This window comes from Sprattus sprattus (genome assembly GCF_963457725.1).
Source record: "Sprattus sprattus genome assembly, chromosome: 4".
Classification (NCBI taxonomy): Eukaryota; Metazoa; Chordata; class Actinopteri; order Clupeiformes; family Clupeidae; genus Sprattus; species Sprattus sprattus.
The window spans coordinates 22955286-22978254 of record NC_137923.1 but is presented as its reverse complement, the minus strand read 5'-3'; the positions used below and the strand labels follow the sequence as shown (position 1 = coordinate 22978254).

Here is a 22969-nt window from a genome sequence, read left to right as displayed (position 1 = left end):
ATTCAGTTCCACTGTTACATATTTTGTGTGATTTGTTTGTAAGAGATTTTTTTATGCTTGGTGTATTTAATAAACCTGTGCTTGTATTGTCCCTAATGTCTGGTGTATGCTTATGTGTTTTGAGCTACTCTGGAGACGCTCACCAACACACCATCATATCCAGAATTGGTTCCAAGGCTGTGCTGACAATGTCATACCTTTCCTTTTATAGTGATGGAGGAATTGTGGTGCCCTAAAGGGTCCAGTAATTTGGTGCAAATTGTTAGATATATAGTTCTAATGCAACAACAATGAAGTAAAAGGTGTGGTCAAAAGTGTTTTACATAAAATGTAAATGAATGTATTAAGAGTAGAATATACAGTGCCACTTGAAAGTATGTGAACCCCTTGAGCAGTTTTCCGTTTTTCATCACCAATTTTCCATAGATGAAATGTCAGGTTTATTTGTATCATTTGCATGTACTTGTTTAGAGGGAATTGTTTGAGTAGCCAAAAAACTACATGAAACATGGAGTAAGTGTATTTTCAAAAGTAAGTGAACCCCCAGCTGCATTGGTAAAGTCAAGCAGGTGACTGATTCGGTGAGACATATTTGGGTGCTTAATTAGTCAATTAAGCAAACCAATCAACTGAGACATCCTTAGGAAAAGTAAAATAATTTAGAAATGGAGGGCATTCAACATGACCGCATCTCTGCCTAGAAGTGGACGCCCATCAAGACCATCACCAAGAAGCACCAGAAGAAGAATAAATCAGGTAAAAGTCAACCCACACATCACCTCTTAACAGTTTCGGACCTCTCTGGCAGCATCTGGGGTAAATGTACGTGGGTCTACAATCAGACGAAAATTGAATAGACATGACTCATGATGGGGTTGCTCATGGAAGCCTCTGCTCTCAAGAAAGAACAAAACTGCCTGTTTCAACTTTGCCAGAGAGCACTTGGATAAACCAAAGGCCTTCTGGAAGTACCTTCTTTGGACAGATGAGTCCGAGCGACATAGAATTATTTGGTCACGATCAAAACCAACAATTTTCGTCTGATTGTAGACCTATGTACATTTACCCCAGATGCAGCCCTTGAACTGAGGAAATCAACATGGACCCCAATGTAGCTCTTTCACAGTGTTGTAGCAAGTGGGAACCCCATACAATCAAGCCATGGACAAGTGGCTCACTGGGAAGGCCTGTTCCTTCAGCACGATCTCCTCTATATACGCATCAGTCATCCTCTGCCTATTGCCAACCCACAGGTAAACCTGCCATCACACAAACAGTGTTGCCAGAACTTGCCATTTGTGCTAAGCACCCCTTTCAGACCTCTTTAGAGCACAGGAGTGCTTGGAGATGAAAGGCTGTGAATCATGTTCTGCTCCGGCCACAATACTCCAGTCATTTCTGAGAAACCATATAACTCTTGGGCAATGTAGGAATAACAACTCACTCAAAAAACAGTTCAAGGAATGGTGACTACAAGTCTTGAAGAGTGGAAAGAATTATACTATTTGATTCCCCCCAGCAATACAAAGTATCATTAAAAACATGGTATCTTAACCACAAAGTATTTGCAAGGATGAGGTCAGTTTACTGAAGATGGTGGTTGTCTTCAAATGTGGACATTTTGTTGCCAAGCAGAGAAAATCCATGTCAGTGTATTTTTGCTTTTTTTAGGCCCGCATTTTTTGCTCTTGAACTATAACATAGCTGGAAAGCATGTTTACTTGCGAGTGTAAAGACACATCTATAACATGATAAATTAGGTTTACATGTCCATGTCCCTTTCCTGCATTTGTGTTGATTTTCTGTGGAGTTTTGTTTAAAGTAATTTGTTTCTCATTCACAGGCCTCCTCTGGAGATCAAGATTTATTTGTGAACCTCAATGGTGTCATTCACATTGTAATATAAAGTCTGTCATAAAGACGATTGCAGGGATTTCTTGGTCAGAGTATGGAATGAAGAAACTGACATTTCTTTTTTTAAGATTGAGCCAGTTATATACCAGTCAGTTAATTCTTTTCTAACTTAGTTGCTTGGCCAGACACACTTATATTTTCAAGGAATCATCTAATCTTGTAGAACCTTTGAAACAACCTCATCAGCAAGATCTTCCCTGCAGACTTAATTAGGTTATAGTTGATTGGAAATGTGCTTTACAATAATGAACTGCTTGTTTTATGTGAAGCTCGGGAGCTATGTAGGCCTGGTGCTGAAAGCAGTCTTATAAAACAGAAATGTTAAGGTCAGGCAAAACATGCACATTCAAAGTTCATATTTTAAGGAGAGGTTGTTTTATATATAGTTTTGATCTGATCATATGGTTATGGTAGATGATTACTCCTTATTGTAACTAGTTATAGATCCATTTCACATTTGTTTTTACTGCACAAAACAATTGATGTTAAGAGTAGTAAAATTAGGCTAACCATGGCTAGGTGTAGGTGCTGGATGCTATTAAAGCCAGCAGATGTCGCTACTTCACAAGTCTTTTACATTGGGAATGTAATGCAAGGATATAGTGTGCTGTGCCAAGTCAAAGAGAAGCCATGCATTGCGATAAAGGTGGGTGTAAGTAAGTGTCAGTAACTATGCTGCCTTCATAGAAAAATAGTAAAGGCCTGCATATAGAACAGATGGAAAGTCCAACAGGATAGCTGCAGCTCCTGAAGATTTGACCGAAGTTTGAGATCGTAAGGATGTGTCAACAAAATGCTATTCATAGCTCTGGGTCTTCCTGTGTGCTTGTGTATACCAAGCCATGTCAGTGTTTCCTTCATAGACTGGGGTCAGCTGTGCAGGCATATGAACAGGGGAGGGTTCCAGGTCAGACCCGGCTCCACCAGAATGATTGTCAATTGACTTTGGTGAGTCATTCGACTCCAAATTCTTCCTAGTATCTCAGAATTGTAGCCAAGAATAGTATCAATTCAATGTATCTATGGTTCAGGTGTCTGCACTACATACATGGTGACACTGAGATACCAACTGTCACTACCCTGCCCTCTGAATAAATAAATGTAAAAATGCACATTTGGAGGAGGGGGTGTATAGTAATAACTGTACTTTGACTGTTCATCAAAGGTAACATCTTTCAATGGTGTGGTTTAATCATCGAACACACTGGTCCATTCTATGCACTGATTAGGTGTTCCAGTGTGTGTGAAGAACAAAGGATCAGGTTCTAGTGCATATAATATTGTTGCTTTGTGAAAATACAAAATTGAATTTCTATTGTATCACAATTTCTAATGTATCTCAAACATTTAAGGTGAATGGGCCTCCATTAATTTAGACAGATGTAAATGTGTTCCTGCCAAGCAAACTATCTATATAGCACCTGCTGAAATGCATGAATGAGAGAAGTCTGCGTTAACTGTGAGCTTATGTAAGGCAGATATGTAAGCCAAAAGAAGATATCCCAACACCAAATTCCTGACTGATTTATCTATGTGAGCCTTGGTCTTTAAGCAATCAGAGCCATGGGAAAGCTCAAAGTCAGTGATCAGGCCTCAAGGATGGCAGCCAAGCTTGTGAATGTGATGGACAAAGCCTTGAGGGGAGGGGAAGGAGGAGCAGACAGGTTTGTGTTTACATTTCTGGTTGGTTTTGTCTTGATTAGCTGATGGTACTGTTTCTTCTCTTAGCATTATGGGCACAAATCCTGTGTTATTCTTAATCCAATTCAACAGGTTGTTTATTAGACCTGGGTAGGAAACAATTTATGGATGGTCGTGGGAAAAATAGTTGAACCTTCCTCAAACAGTCATTTCAAAATCACAGTATAAAATGAAAAGGCTATGAAAAGGTTATATTTGATTGTATTGCCATAATAAATGTATAAACTAGGAGTCAGGTGGAGCTAAGAAATATAGGGATGAAAGGGGAGCTAATTCTATCATTATTCTGTGTTAAGTCTGGTAGCTTCAGACTGGTAGCCATTCTGTCTGTAAAAACAATGTCAGAGTGCCCCCGTTTGGCCCAAGCTGTCGGTGTGATTGTGGAACACTGTGGTTTGTTTGATACTTCACTCAGAAAGTCATAACATGGAATGTATGGTTCAGTAAAGACCTTCTTCCACAAAAGCTTGAGAAAAAAAGGAAAAGGGATTAAATATGTTCAGTGTTTTATCTCAATCAGGTGCATCTTGTAAGACACAAAATTATGATCATAAAAGTTTTTTGTTTTTTTCATTTCAGAATACATTTTGTTCCTAATCCATGACAAAAACTGAATTTACGGTTCGATACCATATAATTGTTAAAAAACCCTAAACAGTCAGTAATTTGGGGACAAATGAACTGTTGCTCTTCTTTCATGGCACAAAATGGAATAGCTGAAATTACTTTGACAACATGTTCATGTTCAGTGCATCCAGTATGTGGACAACATGAATATTCTCTGCACATAATCATTCCACGATGGTGTGTTGTTGGGTAAGGGTTATTTTATAGACCAAGGGAAATTAGTTTTTTTTTAAATGTCTTCTATTTCATCAACAAAATGAAAGGTACACAAATCCTTTTGTCCACAAAATGTGATGCACTGTTGTCAGCACAGTGGATCAAATTAATTATTCCTTTGCACTTTACATCCAACAGAGACTGTAGACATAACATTTTTGTTGATGATATGTAAGGACCATGTAAGGAATTGTGGTGCGTAATTCATTTTGTCTGTGTATGTAAGAATGCAAATATACTTTATTAAAGGTTGGTAATGTTGTGTATTGCTGAGAGGAAATTCAAAGTGATCACGTTGTATGCACACAGATGGATTAGCAGTATCACAGTAAGGGCTGGATTGTTTGCCATCTCGTTTCCACTGCAGGCCACTTTCATTGTGCCTCGAGTAGAGGAGAATGCTTAGGATCACAAAGATGAATATCTATCACAACCATAAAAAAAGAGATGCCTAATGGTAAGAAAGGCACAGACGCAAATAAGAATACACACTTTCTGTCAGCCGTTCCTGAGTTAACACAACTGCTCTTTCCACAGCTGGGAGTAGGTCTGCAGCATCCCTTATCTGTTGCTTGCTTGTGTTTCTGGGTCTGTAATCCCCTGGCATCTCCATCATGGACCTCAGAGGAATTCCAAGGCTTTCGGTCAGGTCCTTGATAAGTGTAGTGGGGAACGAAGGAGGCTGGAGTTTCACCCGCCCCCATCACCTTTCTATTTTTTTAATTGTTATATTGTTATTAGACACATTCTACCACTCACACCACTAGTGTGTGTGTATGTATGTATGTATGTATGTATGTGTGTGTGAGTGTGTGTGTGTGAGAGAGAGAGTGTATGTATTTGTGTGAGAGTGAGTGTGTGAGTGTAAGGGCACATTCCTGTTCCTCTGTGGGTGTGAAACACAATGCCTCTTCCTGTGTCTCAAACAAATGGGTAACAAGACAGACACATTCCATAGGGGCTTTTTTATCCAAGAAGTAACCTGAGGAATAGAGGCTGAGTTGGGTGAGAGGCATAGCTAGAGAACGGCTCTATTCCTGGCACAGTGGTGTCTAGAATTTTAACAACCTGTTTCAAATCACTTTAATATTCTGAGTATGCTATATTTGAATTAGTCCTTTGGGTCAGAAAAGTATTAAAAAGACTTGATGATTCACATGATTTCCACCAACCACAGTAAATCACTGTAACGTAGGTTTCATAAAAGTGTATCAGCAACAGCAATACTAAATATTATTTAAGACAGTGATGATGAGCCAAAGCTGTGATGTGACAGGCCTTTCAGATGAGAAGAAATTTATATTTTTAAGTCAGCTTGTTGGCATGAACATCTTTCAGATTCATCTTTCAGCACATTATTAGGTGGTAACTTCACTGAGCTATTTAATGCACTCTGCACTCCAAAACAGTCAGACCACTGTGCGTAACTGATCGAATAACTGACAGAGATCTGCCCTTGCTTAATTAAAGGTGACAGCCTTGGTCTGTGACACCACGCTGTCTGGAGCCTGTCCTGCTCTGGGCTCGCATGAACAAGAGACCACAGGCCTGTGAACAGAAATGAAACACCTTGCGCTGGGACTACATTTCAGCCCTCTTTAAGAACACTCTTCAAGTCATTTGATCAAGGCACTTGGACTAGTGAAAGGAAACCTCACAAAAGGAGACAAGGCTCGCCAACACAACTGGTATAAACAAACTAGAACAGCAACCCCAGCCATTTGGTGCACAATGACATTATCCTTTTCTGATGCTTTAAAACAGGCCTGTGTGATTAAGACCTTTGGAGGAATTTTTAAACACAAATGTTTTTTTTTTTTTTTTTAACACATCAGCAAACCCCCATGAACAAAGACAAATCAGGAAACTGCATTCAGGAAAGCATTTTTGCTCAATGTTTTATAAAAAAAAAAAGGCTTCCAACTAGATGTTTGACATGTAATTTATCACCATCTTAATGAGGGAACGATTTTGACAACAGTCTTTGATGTAAAACACAAAGGTGGTGAAAGCAGTGGGAAACCTGAAACTACTGGTAAATACACATCAGGTGCTGCAGGGGTCAGGGGTTCACAAAGAGAGGAGAGGGTATAGAGCTAGGCTATGAATGGACTACAACAAACTCTCAGCAATCTCAGAAAACATGTACCAGGCTAGCTTAACATGTAGTCTTAAACCGACTTTGCAACACTGCTATTCTTGGTTGTGGTATATTAGGCAAGCTGGTAAATGTGTTAATTTGGAGTCTTATTTACTTTTGAGAAAATGCCATTATTGTTCTATTGCCGAGTCTTTCTTCCCACTAACACTTCTGTTTTCGCTTGTCCTATCGTCTATGAAGGTTGTAATGAATGGAATTCAGATATCTTGGTTGCAGCCGCAAGGATTAATGTCATATTTTTTTTAAACATTGTACCCATGCATAGGCTAACTGAACCAGCTCTATTATTTCAAAAGCGGTACTTTCTTCTTACTTCGGACATCTTTCACACTAGCCGCCTCACCTGTTGCGACTCAAGACGTACTGAACTCGCGATGTTTTGAAGACCGCCTGTAGGTGGAGTCATGACAAACATCTGGTGATCCGGTCTCCCGTTTTACCCTACAGAGCAGCCCAACCTGCGGGGATTCCTAGTCTCCGGACCGGAGCCTATGCCGCAAGGTTTCGGTGAACCATACATTTCCGACCACCACTGCAGTGATACGTGTTAAGAGTACGCACACCGAGCGCTACCAAGCCTGGGCTACCTTTGCTGAACGCCCTATACTGAAGCTGAATGGTACTGCGAATACAGATCTGAATGGGAGGGAGGCTTCGCGCTGCGTGCCATATGAAGACATGAATAAGGACGGGTGAAGTCATTGCCTGCGCTTCTCGCCCAGCAAACACTGCCAATGCAGTGATCGATATGCCTTCGGCTGCAGAGGCCTAGTTCTTCCAATCGTATGTTAAGAACTAGGTCATGGAACGTAAGATATTTATGTGATATAGGCTACCTATGCTCTCAAGAGAGAGGTGAGAGGAGGTAGCTCGGGAGCAATTTATCCATATTACCAATTACCTTCCCGTCTGAGCAATGCGTGTTGTGCCTGTTAAACTGCATAGCAATGATGACATCCGTGTAGAATATATGACAGCGAGATAATTTATTCAAATGTTCTGTCAATAGATAGTATTTGTCGTTTGCACACGTGAGATGCAGATGCAACGCTGGCTGGCACGCGGACCGTGCACGCTTCCAGAAATCAACGTGGGTTGAATTCTAGAGAAAATGTGTTCATTTTGGAAATTCAACAAAGTGCGTAATAAAACACCATGAAATACAGACTTTTGTAATAATCTGGACTGTGTTCTAATTCATGGTGCAGCAGTTTGTTGACAATTCAAGAAATGGATAAGTTTCTGCAAATCGCCCCGCATTCGCTGGCCATAGTGCTGTCGCGGGACGGAGCAGAGGGCACGCCAGCAGTCACCGAAAAGCTCCAGCATCACCATACCGGCTATGAGATATTTGCGGACTTCAAAGCCGAGAATATGCAGCACTTCTGGAACAAGAAAGTCACCGACGCCATATCGGAGACGTTCTTCCTTGGCTGGATAGACGAGCATATTCTGCTCATTCAGGGGAAGGAAGATCACCTGGAGGTGCTGCGCGAGGGATGGACCCGAAGAGCGCTTAAACCACCCCGCGGGTTCGAGATTAAATGCATAGGTAGGTTGGATGTCACTGTCTCACACGATATCATTCTTTGTGGTCTGTGTTGTACGTTGTGCTTTATTATAAACACACCGACTGACACCTATACCTTCGTTCAAAGCACTCCTTCATCTTCTGTCATTTGACAGTAGCCTTTACCATAATATACCTTGTAGACATGCAGGTCAGTAACCCCTAACCTTATTAACCTAGTTACTTCTGGGATGTTATGAATGTGTGGTCAACTTCCAAAATATAACGGATATCCTCTTTACTTTGACTGTCATTCTGAATACCAGCCCCTCTGGCCCTGCACTTTCTCCACCTGGATGTCCTGTCAGCTGACTTGGCCACTGTAATGAGACAAATGGAGACCATGTGTCTACAATTTTACAGATATGTCTATTTCTAGATGATATCTTTATCTATGATAGTCTCTAATCTCGTAACAAGGTCTACTTGAAGGTACATGGGTTGTGACTGGAGAGAATGCAAAGGTAGTCACTTCACTCTAGCACAAACATTACACATGCCTTAGCTGCCGTGAGCTACAAAAATTGACCAAATTTAGGACTTACGATGAGTTTGATAATTTTTGGCCTTTTGTGTGTGTTTTGCTTATTTGACCAAGTTTCACCATCTCTGCTTTTCACCTGTCTTTGTAAGCAATCTTTGAGGCACATTTACAGGCTACTTGGCCAAACAGACTTTTGTTTTTCAGCTGTTTGTTACACCAACTAAAGCTCTCCATTTAAACATTTGGATCAGCTCCTTTATACTGTTGCCAGTCTTCTGATGCCTGGTGACATTGTGGGAGTTGAAAAGGACCCAGCTTTGTGTAGTCTTTGCACAAGTTGAGGGTTATGTAAACAAAAGGCCTTTACATGAGCTAGGGCAACAGCAAGTCTGTGAGAGTGTTGTGAAATATTCTTCGCTGCTCAGATAAGCAGAGTAAAACAAAGGCTTTGCTTGCGTGATTCCCAGCACGCTCACCAGAAGTGGCTGAGGAACCCTGTACAGGAACCCTTTACTCTAACAGACAGAACTCCGCTGGTTTAGTGGATAAGGCATTTAATTCCCACAGGTTTATGGGGGGAATGTCAGACTGGTGGTATGTCCCCTCAGAGCAGTATCGGAGACTCCCTGCACCACTGATAACGGACTGGACTGATAACATGTGGAATGTGGAACAATGATAGAATAGAATCACTAATCTACCCTTAGAGGTTTGGGTGTACTGTTTACCAATCCCAAACACGGGACGGGAGTATCGATAACTATACTTGAACGAAACGCACACACCTGTTTTATACCATCAGTTCACTTGTGTTCCCCACTGCCACGTTTTAAAAGTAGTAGAGTTGTTGGGTGTACTGTGTACTGCTGCATACTTTAATGCTTACTGAAGTTTGCTGTGATTTGACAGGTTCAGAGCCTCTCTATATCCCAGGCAAAGGCTGGTGATGTCAGCCGGCTGCCTCTCTGCATGACTCAGGGCTGGGTCGAAAGCGAGTGGTAATTCCTCTGGCAGCACCCTCCTACTGTATTATTCTGCCCCTCTGAATGGAGCCCTGCTGGCAGGAGCTTTCTCCTCCAGTTCTGTGGCATTTCCCATGCCTCTTAATATGTGGTTGGAGAAACACTGTTTCCCTGTATGTGTGTGTGTGTGTTTGTGTGTGGTCTGTGCAGGGCAATCCCTATCACCCGTGGCAGGGGAGTTGTCCATTCCTGATGGCAGAGTCTGGAATTCCCTCTGGGCTTGTAATAAGTCAAACTAGTGCACATTCTTCTGTTATCTTTGAGTTGGAGGTTGTTACACCCTGTATGGGTGAATTACCTTAAGAACCTTGGTGATGTGTACCTGCATCTGTTATGCCAAAAAGCACTCAACTCTTCTTAAAAATCTTTGCCTTTTTGTGGCTTGATGGAGCTTGTGATGACTTGCCAGTGTCATGTCTGGGTTTGGGTTCTATCTCACCTTGCTTTTGAACAGTGAATGCCTGTGTCTTAATTGCCATGTGCACCTTCTCAGAGCTGTCAGTCTCTGTGGCGCATACGTGCTGTTTGACCCTCCCACTTGCCATAGTAACCCCGAGGTCCTGGGAAGTGTTTTTTCCTCTGTTAACTTTGGCAACTGAGTTATCTTCGGAATCGCTGCGCCCCTCCTTCTTTTGTTTTTAGAAAAAAAAGGTAAAGCACTGATCTACCTTGACTTCCTAAGGAGGTCAAATTCCTCCTCTTTTTTTGCTGGTCACTCAGAGTGCAATGGAGAGAATTCCTTACAAAACTTTAAAAACTTTAAAAGTTTGAACACTGTGTGTTCTTTCTTGGTAGTTGCTGTGTGTACATGTGTTTGGAGCTGTTTGAAGGTCTTAATCTTGTTCTGTGTGTCGTGTGTCGATGTCTTCATGTGCCCCTTCCTCGGCCTGAACTTGTGTCACAGAGAAGAAAGTGCTTCTGCTATGAAGTGATCCAAATCCTCTGCCACTCAGCCCCCCCAAGTTCATGGACACACATTTGCCAAGTCACCAACAACAGGCTAGCTGAAAATATGAAAAATATGGCGGAATCCAACGTGTTTGCGGTCTGAGGGCCAAAGCATTACAGGCGGTCGAGATAGTCTAGACTTTCCAGTTTTGGAAGTGGATGTCTCTTTCTCATAGTTCAAGCAAATCAAGTATTATAATGTAAAATGTCATCAAACAACCTGCAAGAACACAAACCCAGCCTTCAACACATCAGTCAAAACTAGTGCGAGTTAGTTGTTTAGATTGTTTTTACAAAACTACCATGACCGGCCGTAGGTTTGTATCAGCTGAGTTTATAATCAAGCAGAAACAGAGCAACCTCTGCACTGGTTATGCCTTCATACCTCTCAACGGTCTTTCCACCATTTAAACGCCTCACCAATGTTAACTCAAGGCTCTCTGGCCTCGCCTGTTAAAGTAACATTATGGAGTGTTCTGAAGCGGCCAGGTAGGGGGCTACTTTCTGCTGGATTTTTCAGTAACCTCTTTGCTGTCTTGCTTTGTCTTGTGTTCCACTTGCTTGATGTTTGACTGTGTTAGGAAGGTTGTTGACTCGCTAGTTTGTCATAAACAAAGTAAGCTAATTTCAACAGGTTTTGCTAAGTTTAGCCGCTACTTAGACATCTCTTTAGCGATGTTAGCAACTTGTTATAACACGCTTGGACATTGATGCTAGTAATATGTGCTCTTGTGTCGGCTTCTTTGTAATGCTATGTTATCTTGTCAACAACTTTCCTAACACAGTCAAACATCAAGCAAGTGCAACACAAGACAAAGCAAGACAGCAAATAAGATACTGAATAGTCCAGCAGGAAGTAGCCCCTTACCTAGCAGCTCCAAAAACGCCATAGTGTTACTTTAATATAATTTATTTGCGCTCTTCAGACCTTCTCCTTATGGTCTGATGTTTGCCCCTGGTGCTGATTGGCTGGAATAGTGTTGTGTGGCATGGTCTGCAGCCAATTTGTTTGTTTCCCATTTATAGAGACCACACTAAGAGAGGACAGCCAGCTAGTGGACTGTGAGGAGATATTCGCTGAATTTGAAACTGCATTGGATTAGAATCGCTTACTTACTGCCCCTTTAATTCTGTTATGCCTTTAGCAAGCCTGGCCCGAACCCGCAAAAGCTCCTAATCTATGCCTGATTAAGGCTCAAGGCCATTAAGCACCTGGATTAAACACCTCCTCTAAAAACGGTCCCATTTCAAGAACATGCGCAACCGTGAAACATCCCTGCAAAAGCAGAGGGATTAGGGAATTGGCCCGGGATTAAAATCAGAAGCCCCCTGTTCCCACTGAGTGCTAATCACAGTTTTTTTAAAGCTGTTACTGAGTAGTCCATTCTCCCACCATATCTCAGTTTCTCTTTTATTGTCTCTCACTTTCCCGCCTTTTCTCTCTTTCCTGCTGCTTCTCTCCTATTCTCTACTTCTCTCGTGGGTAAGAGTCCTCATGGAATTCCACACTGGGACATTGGCTTGGTTGGGGAGGTCAGTGTGTTGTGAAAAACAGGGACATTAATACATAAATGTACATGGAGTGGAGACATGCAACATGTGGGAGACATACAGCGCATCCACCCACCAACCCATCCACCTAAGCACACACATTGGCATTCCCACTAGCTTGCCGGTGGCTAACATACAGATACACAGTTTATGATCTGAAAAGATTTTCGATGAGATCCTCTTTGTCCTCTGCCATTTTACCGGTCATGAACAGCAGTTTACCACATTCAAGGTGAACAGGATTATACTTCAGTGGCCATGAGTTGCTTTCAAGGAAATTGACCTATAATTTCCTGGCAGAGCAGAACATTTAATAAAGGATCTCACCTCTAAACACATTCTCCTTCTCACTCACCCAACCTAACGCTCTTTGAAATCGTCACCCCTATCAACCAACACTGTGATGAAGCTAAACTTAATAACAAGCTTCTCATCATGACTAACTCAGCCAGGCTGCTCTAGGGTGGCCAGCAGTGCCATATGTTCTATATGGTTAATAGAGGGCAGACTGCAAGGCCTGGTTGGCACAGGCATTTTCATCTCGTGCTGAGCTGGACCTGGCATGATCTCAAAGCTGCCTGACTCAGTTGAGGACAAGGATGGTCTTGCCTCAGACTTTAGCTACTAATTAAGAAGCAGGCTTGATGTCGGTGCGATCAAACATACGATTGTTTGTGCCGTTTTGTGCCCGTTTGTGCCAAAAGTGTGAGGAAAGAACAATCTCGTTGTTTTTAATGTTTTTATGTGCAACAGCGCTTTGTTTTTTTGTACACGTGTCCAAAACAATGTGTTTACATGAATAACACTTTACGAACATCAACAGTTCTTTGCAAAAGGGATGATTATTACAGTGTTTTGGACCAGTATTTCATTAAAAACATTATTCATACAGCACAATGCTGTGAATGAGCACTGTTTGTGTGAATAGTGTGTTCATCTGTAGGGGAGAATTGTGAGATATGTCGTATGTAGTCATGAAGGCTGTGTTGAAGTTTGAGAAAACGATCTCTAGATTTGAAATATATTGTCAATACTTTTCCAGTCAGAACCAATGCCAGAGTCTTTTTTTTCTTTTTAAGTTTGTTGGTGTGTTCATTTTGTGACACTGATATATAATAGCTAGGAGCAAACTGCACTATTCTCGGGCTAAATAGTGTGATTATAATCCACCAACCACTCGTGTAATAATGCAACATTTGTTTGACTAGGGAGGTTCAGGCAAACAATGCATTCCCTACCTGCAACGTTGGCTGGTAAGATCAGTAAGAGCAAGGGGTGCCAACATCAACACTACTAATTGAAGACATGTTTACGATAGAGTTCATGGTTTTTTTAGGGTCAGGTTTGGTGTAAGAAAAAAATAGAAGGGATCAACCTGTTTCTACTATTAATAATATGTAGTTCAGGCTATATGTGATGGGATTTAACTCAAAGACAGATAAGTTCAAGGGGCTTAGGCTCTCTCTAAGGTACATGTGTTGTTGAAGTTCGTTCCTTTGTTGAAGCAGCCGGACATTACATAGTTAGAGACTAACACTTTGCAGGGTGTAAATATGCAAATTAGGTATGCAATGAACAACTCTAAGGTGGTCTGACAATTTAAAAGTAGTGTCTCTTTTTTTGCCATTTTCTAAATGTAACTCATTTGTTACCTTGTTGATTTTTGACTCATTTGTTAAAATGTTGTCATTTCTGTTCAAACTTCATTTATAAGAACACTGCATGTACAGACTTAGGTTTGTTACAGACCAAATCTTTGTTGGTCATACTTTATTTGGATGGTCCCCTATAGACTGTTTACAGATGCTCAGATTACAAACAAACTATGTATTGAAACTGTTAACTACAACGTATGGTTAAGGTTAGGGGCTGGGTTAAGGTGATGTTCAGTAAACAATTAAAAAACTAAACTCACATTTCAACAAACCATCTGTAAAGTCTCTGTAGGCAGGCTATCCTAATAAAGTGTTATTGCTTCCTATCTTGTTATAAGTTAAGGCTACCGTTGTGAGATAGATAATGACACTATATGACAATAATTATTGAAAACATGTCAAACATTTTTTCATCAACACAAACATCTTTTTACATGTTTTTTTTATTTGAAAGAAACACATTTACATAAAAGACATACAAGTAAACAAGGGTACAAAGGATCTTTTTACATGGTTTGTAGACTACCCAAAAATGGGAATTTTTGATGTTCTGTAGTGCTCTCTTATCCAATTGATGTTGATTGGGGTCACAGCTGGCTCTGTGGGGGTCAGCCAGCACACACTGGTCTAGGAAGTAAAAAGGCGAGGTCCCTGACATCACCTGGTCCCCAAAGAGGGCCACTGAAGTCATGTACGCACAATCTCACCAACAATGACATTGCTGTTTCCTCTTGTTGCATGGCCAAACAAAACAACCTAGAGAAGAAAAGAAAAAAAGTAGCTGAAGCAGGAAGGAAATGCCGGGCCTGTTCGGGAAGAGAACCAGCCACCCAGCCCTGGTGCTATCTCCTCAGTGGAAGGAAGGGGAGGGGAGACAAGAGGGAAGCTGTGAGAGGAATGCAAGGATTTGTAGAGGGAATCATCAGTACAGCAATGGAGTTGTGCAGTGCATGACCTGCAACAACATGGTTGTAAATTAGTTCGAAATTTCAGATCAGTTAGAATTGCCCTGGTGATGAAAGCCAGAGTGAACAATGCCTTTTTTCCTCTGGACTAGTGAGGCATCATGGGAGTACAAGTCACCCATACCCATACTACTCACAGCCCCGTACCTCTTAGTCATGTCACTTTCCTCAAGACGGACATTCTTTAAATACAGTGCCTTCAGGAGGTGGAAAGTTTTCTACCAACCACACTGAAGTAAAGTCTTTGAAATGGAGAGGAAGGCATCTTAATGACAACACACACACACACACACACACACACACACACACACACACACACACACACAAGATAATGTGTTGAGGTGAAGTACCATGTCTTCAGCAAGGCCCTTTGTATTCTAACTTAGACTTGACTGGGCCTGTAGAAGCTGTTAGCTCATGTGGTACACCAAAAAACAGCCTTAAATAGCAGAGGGTTTTAAATTCAGAGTTTTCTGGCGCAGCAGAAACTTCCTGCAGTGCTGATTTATGAAACGGAGCCTCATTTTTAAGGCAATAATTCAAAAGTTCATAATTGCTTGTCTTTACATAGAGACCATTGTGTACAGTTTGGTACAGTTAAAGCATGCCTGTGATCAAAAGTGCATCATCGAAAGACAAAACCATACCTGAGGGAGTCTTCCTTTCCCCTTTCTGAAATGACCACATCTACAACAAGGAAAATATACAGAAGTGAAACGAAGACATTTTATTCTGATAATCTCTGAACGACCACTGCTGTTACTGAGAGCCTGATGAGGCATGCTTTGTGTGTCTGCGTAAGTGTGTATGTGTGTGTCTGCATTACTCCTTAGTAATGTCGGGGTTCCTCAGATGCGAGGACAAGGCATGGTAAGTCCTTGAGCTGAAAGACAACCTCTAGCTTTGGCAAAAACATGAGAAATGAAAGTTGGTGCACAAAAATAGCCATTTTGTGTTTGATATGTATGTATGATGTGTGTATTCCTGTCCCGAGTGGCTCCAACTATTTGAAACTGGGCTACAGGTGTGTTGAGTCTCTTTGACAAGAGTTGTCCTCGGAAGGTGAGGGGGAGTTTCAGAGGGGTGACTCTATGAGGAAGAATGCCCCCGCGGTCATCGCTTCTGCAAGCGCTGAGATTTCCTAATTTAAGTTATTCATGGCTTTGCGTACATGTATACACATGTGCTACATAAATATCTCAGACTTCATATAGCTTTGTGCTGGCGCTCATTTTAAGGACGTGGCATTTTTTGTGCAAATTGGGTTAATTGTTTGTCTAATTATGTCTTCATGTTTCATCTACATAGAAACCCTTCTTAATAATCAAGGCACTGCCACACAGTTTACACAGTACACATTTTCTGACGTAACAGTGATATAATATCTCACCAAAATCACACCAACAATCAGATTTATATCACTCATAAAAGTACACAAAGCGCACACTCACATCAATTGACCTATTGTGAAGTGCACTCATACTTCTCCCTGTGATAGCTGAGCGCCATCCAGGTCATGCCAGGGTCATGCCAGGGTCATACCCATAGGCCGAGAGTGCAAGCAGTCAAGTGAAACGGCCTCCTCTGGCTCTCTCATCCCTGCTGCATACTTGGCTAATGTCGTGTCCGGGCAGATGGTGTCTGTGCAGGTTGGAGAGATTCACTCTTTGTCAGGGCCAGCACATAAATCTGCTGTTCCTGTCATGGGTCCTCATCCTTACCTCCACACAGACACACACAGATACACACACACACACACACACGCACGATAAAGTATAGTACTTAAGTATCACATGCACGCAAGCCTTTTTAACAGTTCATCAAGAGAGCATCACTTCTTCACCTGAGGCAAACTTTCCCTCAATTGTATTAATGTGGATTATTAGGCTTAATCAGCATTGCACTCACAATGGTTTGGTTCACTTAGTTCATCTTTTGAAAGGAGCATAGCATTTGTGTTGTTCACACTGGGCACCCAGTTGTCACATTGTTGTGAGTTAGATTACTGCCACAGCGCTCACCTTTGCTCCTGACTGGGATAATTTAACTCATTTGATCAGGCCCACTGCACCTGAGGAATGTGGTGTGCCCGTGCTCCTGGTCTTCATGGACGCTGAAATTCTCCCTGGAGTTTGGCTGCTGTCTCCATGACCCAGTGGATGTAGCTGTCCCAATGAATTATTTTGGGCTATTTCTGCCTCTCTCTCACACACACTCACCCACCCACCAACCCATACTCTTCTTTGTTTGCTGTGCCTATTAGGAGTCGCCTGTTTTCTCTCACACTCTCTCTTTCACTCAGAAATACAAAACAATCTGCCTTTGAAAAGACTGTGGGCACTGTGAGCAGTGAATTCTTGCCCGTTCTTTTTTTTTTAGAATTGTGCCTGTTCTGAATTTTTGAATTACTTGTGTAGTGCTTACTGAGTTTTTTCAAAGTTTTCATTTTTTACAGGGCAAATGTACTTCTCATAAATAAACAAAACTCAATATGTCCGTGCATTATGACAAGATATCAGACAAGTGTTTGGTAGTATTATGAAAGAACCCATAGTCTGGTGAGCTCTTTCTATGCAAGTCTCTTTCCTCTGGATTGATTAACAACCCCTGGAAATACCAGCTGCACTGTTTGATGTGTGGCCTGTGAAGGGATGTGAAAGGGATCTCTGTGATCTGTTGAGGTGGGCTTCTGTCCTATGTGGCCTGGAGACAACACTGCACTCTTCACCTTTGGGTGTCCTTGTAGCCCCGCTCTCAGACACCAGGTTTAAAACAGAACATCTTTGTTCCAAAGTATAGGATCTGTGGATAATTGAAAGTAGCTGTGTTCCAAGTAGACAGACGGCAAGGCATAAAGCTTTTATAACTTCCTTCATGTATCTGCAAGAAATTATACGGTACTATATTTTTTTTTTCTTTGAAGCAAGTTCCCTCTTGAAAGGTTGATTCATACTTTTAGAAGACTACTTTGGTTAGGAAAGAGGTACACTTTGGGTGTTTGTTGATCTCAAAACGAAAATTGTAAGTGCTTACTTACATCTCACCTATGAGATATTTTGAAATGGTTTTGCTGTAGAAAACATCATATTTAGTAAATTCCTATACATTTTTAAAGTGATCACAGTTACCACAGTGATAACCCTGATGAACCTTTAATGAGCAGTACCAGACCCCCAAAAGGTGTTCCTGTGCCATAGAAGTTCTCCTCTGACAGGAGCATGGAGCAAAGCCCCCCTAACAGCTGCATGTTACTGACACACTATTCCCCTGCCTGTCAGTCGTACCTGTCTTCCTTAAACACATTTATATTTCAACACCACTTGACGATCCCGGTCTCAGCGGTGGATGATTTATGAGGCGTTTGGTGAAGTGTGTGCCCCCTGGGAAGGCCTGTGGTTTGCGCTTCAGACTGACTAAGGCAAAGGGTGGCCCATCTGTGAGGGCGTCTGAAGGCGTAAAGGGCGGCAGCTACTCCAAACTTAATCTGGTGCTGCATGTTTTTTCATGCTTTCCCCCGGCTTCACCATATTCTCACATCAAGAGAAACTGCCCATCTGTTGGTCTGGGCTATCCATTTATGGAAATATTATAGGTACAGTCTGTGATTGATTCTGGCGAAATGTTGTTGGTGTTTGAGTTCAACAGACAATCAAATTACACGTTCCCTTCCATGCTCCTAAAGCAACGTGTTGATTGGCTAGAATAATGAATGCCTGAGCCACTTAAGTCACTTAATCTGATTCCCATTTATAGAGGCAGGACTGTGGCAGAACACCAGAGTTTTGCTGAATTTGACAGGTAGTGTATTTAACTGAATTCCATCTTTCTTTAATTTTTAATGACTGGTAATCAAGCCTTTTGTGTGCGACAGTGGCTCTCTTAAAAGAGACTTTTACAGGGAGGGGGACATAGAGAGTGTGTTTGTGTGTCAGAGAGAGAGGGAGAGAGAAAGGGAGAGAGAGAGAGAGAGAGAGAAAACAATGTTTCTTTTCAGGCTGTCTGTAAAGCAGCCCTGTTGAATGAGGGCACTCTGAGCTAAGAAAATTCCAGCCTGGCTTAGGGGCTTTGAGCAGCGTGCTGGGCGGGATGCTGGCACATTCGCCTGCCCCCAACACAACCGTGGTGCTTCAGATGACCCTCAGCAGACCCATGGAGTCAGACAATGATGCACTCTGCCCTTCTGTTCTCATCAGGGGCCTCCAGCTCCATGTGCCACAGCAACAGAGTCACACATAGGAACTTGTTTCCTCAGAGAAAATCACGCTGGAAAATTTTCCGAACAAAGGCTGTTACGTTTGTGCCTTACTTCTGCTTTTGTGAAAGATGTGCAAAGTCACTTTCCTCCTGAAAACCACAATCATTTCAGTTGTGTCCAGAGAAACGCAGGTTTGGAGAGTTTGAATCAGCTGTCATAGCAGAACCATTAAAGGCCGGTGTTCAAAGAACCAAGGTTGAAATAAGGGATATCTCATGTTTTTAACAGACAGTCCATGTCATTCAGTCATTTTTGTGCATATGCATTTGTATTTGTTTGTGTGTGTGTGTGCCTGCTGTGTGCATTACAAAAGATACAGTGTTTTTTATTGAGAGCCGTGCCACTTTCCTTTTTAGTACACACACCATACTCTTACTTTTAGTTTTGATGTAGATTAATCTGACCTAAAACCAGTATATTCCCCAACTCTACACTTGCTCTTGATACTCCTTGGACTAGCTTGTCAGTTGTAAGTTATTGTGAGTGAATTTCTTGGGCTGTGCACTTGATGGACATAAGCACGTGACTTGATGGTAGTTTACCAATGCAGATGTGTACCAGGTGAATATAATACAGTGCTGCCATCTAGAGGTGTGGCATGTATATTCATCAGAACCCTCTAGTTTGTATTCACACTGTGATGGTCAATGCAGATATACTGAACATTTGCAATACAAATTATTTAGATAATACTACACATACACTGGGAATGTGTTTGTTATTTTCAAACTGTTTTTGAGCGACTAATGCCTGTACATTGCCAGGAGACTAAAAAGAGGAAAGGACACTGTGGTAGAGACTTTAATGTTGCAGTCTGTTAATTCACTGAAGTAGAATTTTTACATTATGGATGATCACATTAAACATTCTGTCATAAAAAATGAATTTGATGGTTTTAGATGTTCAGTTGATTCGTTAATTGCAATGGCGATGTTAATTCCTGACCATAGCAGGTGTTTAATGCACTGCCATTATATTTATATGGATGTTTGGATGTAGGATGCTGACTGTATGGGGAATAGAGGATGGAATCCATGCACAGACGGGGCCCGATAGTAACCACATCTTTACCGGCAACACTCCCCATCTTCCTCCCCTTACCCCGTCCTCTCTTCCTGTGTTCTTTTCTCCTTTAAGAGATGCCACACTGCAGCGCCTATGAGCTCATCAGATGGTGTCGCCATGGCTACAAGCACTGTGGCGGCTCAGCAGAGAAATTAAAGGGCTGGTGTGGAGCACCTTCACCACCACACACACACACACACACACACACACACACACACACACCTCACCCCTCTCCCTTTCCCCTCTTTTTTTGTATGAATGAAGCACAGCAGCTTTGACACTGCCAAACCCCTCCTCTATACTGCTCCAGCCAATCCCCCAGCACCTCTCCACACCTCCCCACCTCTCACTAGCAGGCGTTGGAGGCTGCGTTAAGAGACAATGCGGGAGAGGACATTAGTGGGGAACCCTGCGGCTCCATTGTGAGCTGGCCCGGTCTCCCACTGCAAATCCACTTATGGGGGATCATCCCAAATAAACGGCACTCTTTTGGAAGGCCCCTCGCTCACAAGGATGCCGCCCATGAAGTCTTATCGAAAAAAGGACAGGATTGTGACAGTGCCTCTGTGCTTGTCTTGGACTTGAACAGCATTTTGTTAGATACAGGTGACACCAGTTATTCCTTATGTTTTTTTTCATCTGCCTCAAAAACACTCTCCTGAGGTGAAGTCCGAAAGCAGTCTCCCGAATGTTGTGGTGATCGTTTTATTGTATGGCTACTCCAGGCAAGCTTCCTTTAGAAGATTAACATATGGCCTCCCATAGGGCCGCTGGAAAAGTCTAAATGTTCAACTGAATGCATGCAGTCATCCTTGCGTCCACCAACATGTGAGCTGGAGTCACGTGTCCTGTGTTTGTATTACAACAGCAGTAGTGGTGCACTTCCATTTTCAACCACAGGAAGGCGCACTGTGGCCACTTACAGCGCCTGTCTGTGCAGCTCGAATTGTTTTTCGTCTCAAGACAGGCCTTGTTTTAGAATGAGCTGTGCCGGTGCTCGATTATGTTGCACGAGCAAAGAAACAAACATAGCACACATCATTTTCACATAGAAAGGTAGCATAAACTTTAAGTGTAAACAGATACACAGCGTACCCTGTTGTCCCACCCAGTGTGAGATAAGTTGAGTAGTTCTTGAGTGTAGCTCTAGTTGCCTTTCCCAAGGCTTCCAGGAGTGCATTTGCATGTTTCTTTCAGCATCCTTCATCAAAGGTCGTAGGAGTTGAGGGCTTCACAGAAAAATGTTAACTGGAAACCTTGGCAATACGTGTCAGAGCCGATACCACTTCATGTCGAGAGGGCTCCACTGTGGGTGGAGCATGCTCTACAAATCTAATGACATGCAGCATGCAGACATGGAAAGGTGACGTACATTTTTAATTGCGCTAATGCTATTGCTACACACTCTCACTTCTTTATGCTGATAGGTTTGGGTCACATGGGCACCCATCTTCTATTCTGCAGTATTTTTTGTTTTGTTTTGCATTACTGCCAAGCTAAATAGTCCCTGAAAGTTGGTCCATGTCCATATATAGGCTGTACCTATATATACCTGTATATATCTGAAACATTATCAAATAGTCTGTAGGTCACTGGCAGGGAAGGGGAGACACGCTGCAGACTGTGTAAGAAGTAGCAGAGATGCTGACTTCTCATGAAATTATTCAGAATACAGATTGCCTTGTTTTACAATAATGCAATACAATTTATTCATAATATGAAGTAAATGAATGATGAGCCTTTAAAATACATGAACTGCCTTCACATTTCATCAAAAGGGCGTCAGTACTTATTTGTTTATTTCAGGAAGTAGTCTGTTGTTATTTTCTCAGAAACGGACAATTTGTAACGTATAAAGGACAAGAAAAGGATTTTGTTTTTTGCAGAAGAAACCAAAAGCGTGAGGTTACTTGTAAATGGCCAGAGTTTGAACTGCAGACACATGAGTGACCATTAAAAGACCAGAAAAAGTTTTTACAGATTCATTGTTGATGTCTAGAACACTTAAATGGTGAAACTATTTAAATTTGTATCCAAGAATGCCAGTGACGTGCGGTGAGGTTCACAGCTGGTGAGGCACAGAAACCGGAAGTGATTACGTCATTCCTATCTCTAGTTGTTTAAAAAAAATAGAAATGTAGCCTATGATCATACATGTATATATGCTTATGGTTTAAAAATTGTCATCTCACCAGAACTGAAAAAACGTTATGTTTTATTGTCTAATACTATTACTTTTAAACGATTATTATTACAAGAAGTTATGCGGCTCAATAGTTAACTGACTTTTACGACAGTTAAACGTACAATCGGTGTGGTGATCGAACTTTTACACCGTGTCAAATAAGATATTAATCGTTACAAGGAAGCGTATGTAGCCCTCCCACCAATGATATGGCTCATTTCAATTTGTCTAGGGAAAATATAACCTTTTACACAACTCGGCAGTGATGGGCAGTAGCGTCACTACATTTGTCAGTAGCTTGGCAGTAACGTCGCTATTTACAAAACCAAGTAACTTTTCAGTAGCTAAGCTCTTTTATTGATCAAGTACCGCAGTAGCGTCCTCGAAAGCTAATTTATCCTGGACCTTTCTGATGTTTATTCATAACAGGCTTCCCTGCAGCCACTAAACACAAAAAATAAGCAGTAGCCTACATCACTTTAGGCGAGACGAGTGAAAATAGATAGATATATCGTCATTTCAAGTACACCAGACGCTGCTCACACATTTAAAATGAATTCTCCCCTAATTTTAAATGGGTAGTTTGCATGCAGATTCTAGACAACCGGATAACTAGAATGATGTTGATATTTAGATACAGCTGAAGATGA

At 41.8% G+C, this 22969-nt stretch overlaps 1 protein-coding gene across 1 annotated transcript in view; it reads left to right on the top strand.

Moving 5' to 3' along the window:
- Positions 1 to 7849: 7849 nt before the first annotated feature.
- stox2a (storkhead box 2a) overlaps positions 7850 to 22969 on the top strand; it is a gene marked incomplete at both ends in the record, with an annotated part of 69712 nt that continues 54592 nt past the window's right edge. The window contains one exon of the mRNA XM_080837823.1: positions 7850 to 8171. Coding sequence (XP_080693949.1) covers positions 7850 to 8171 — 322 coding nt within the window. The remainder of the gene's footprint in view (positions 8172 to 22969) is intronic.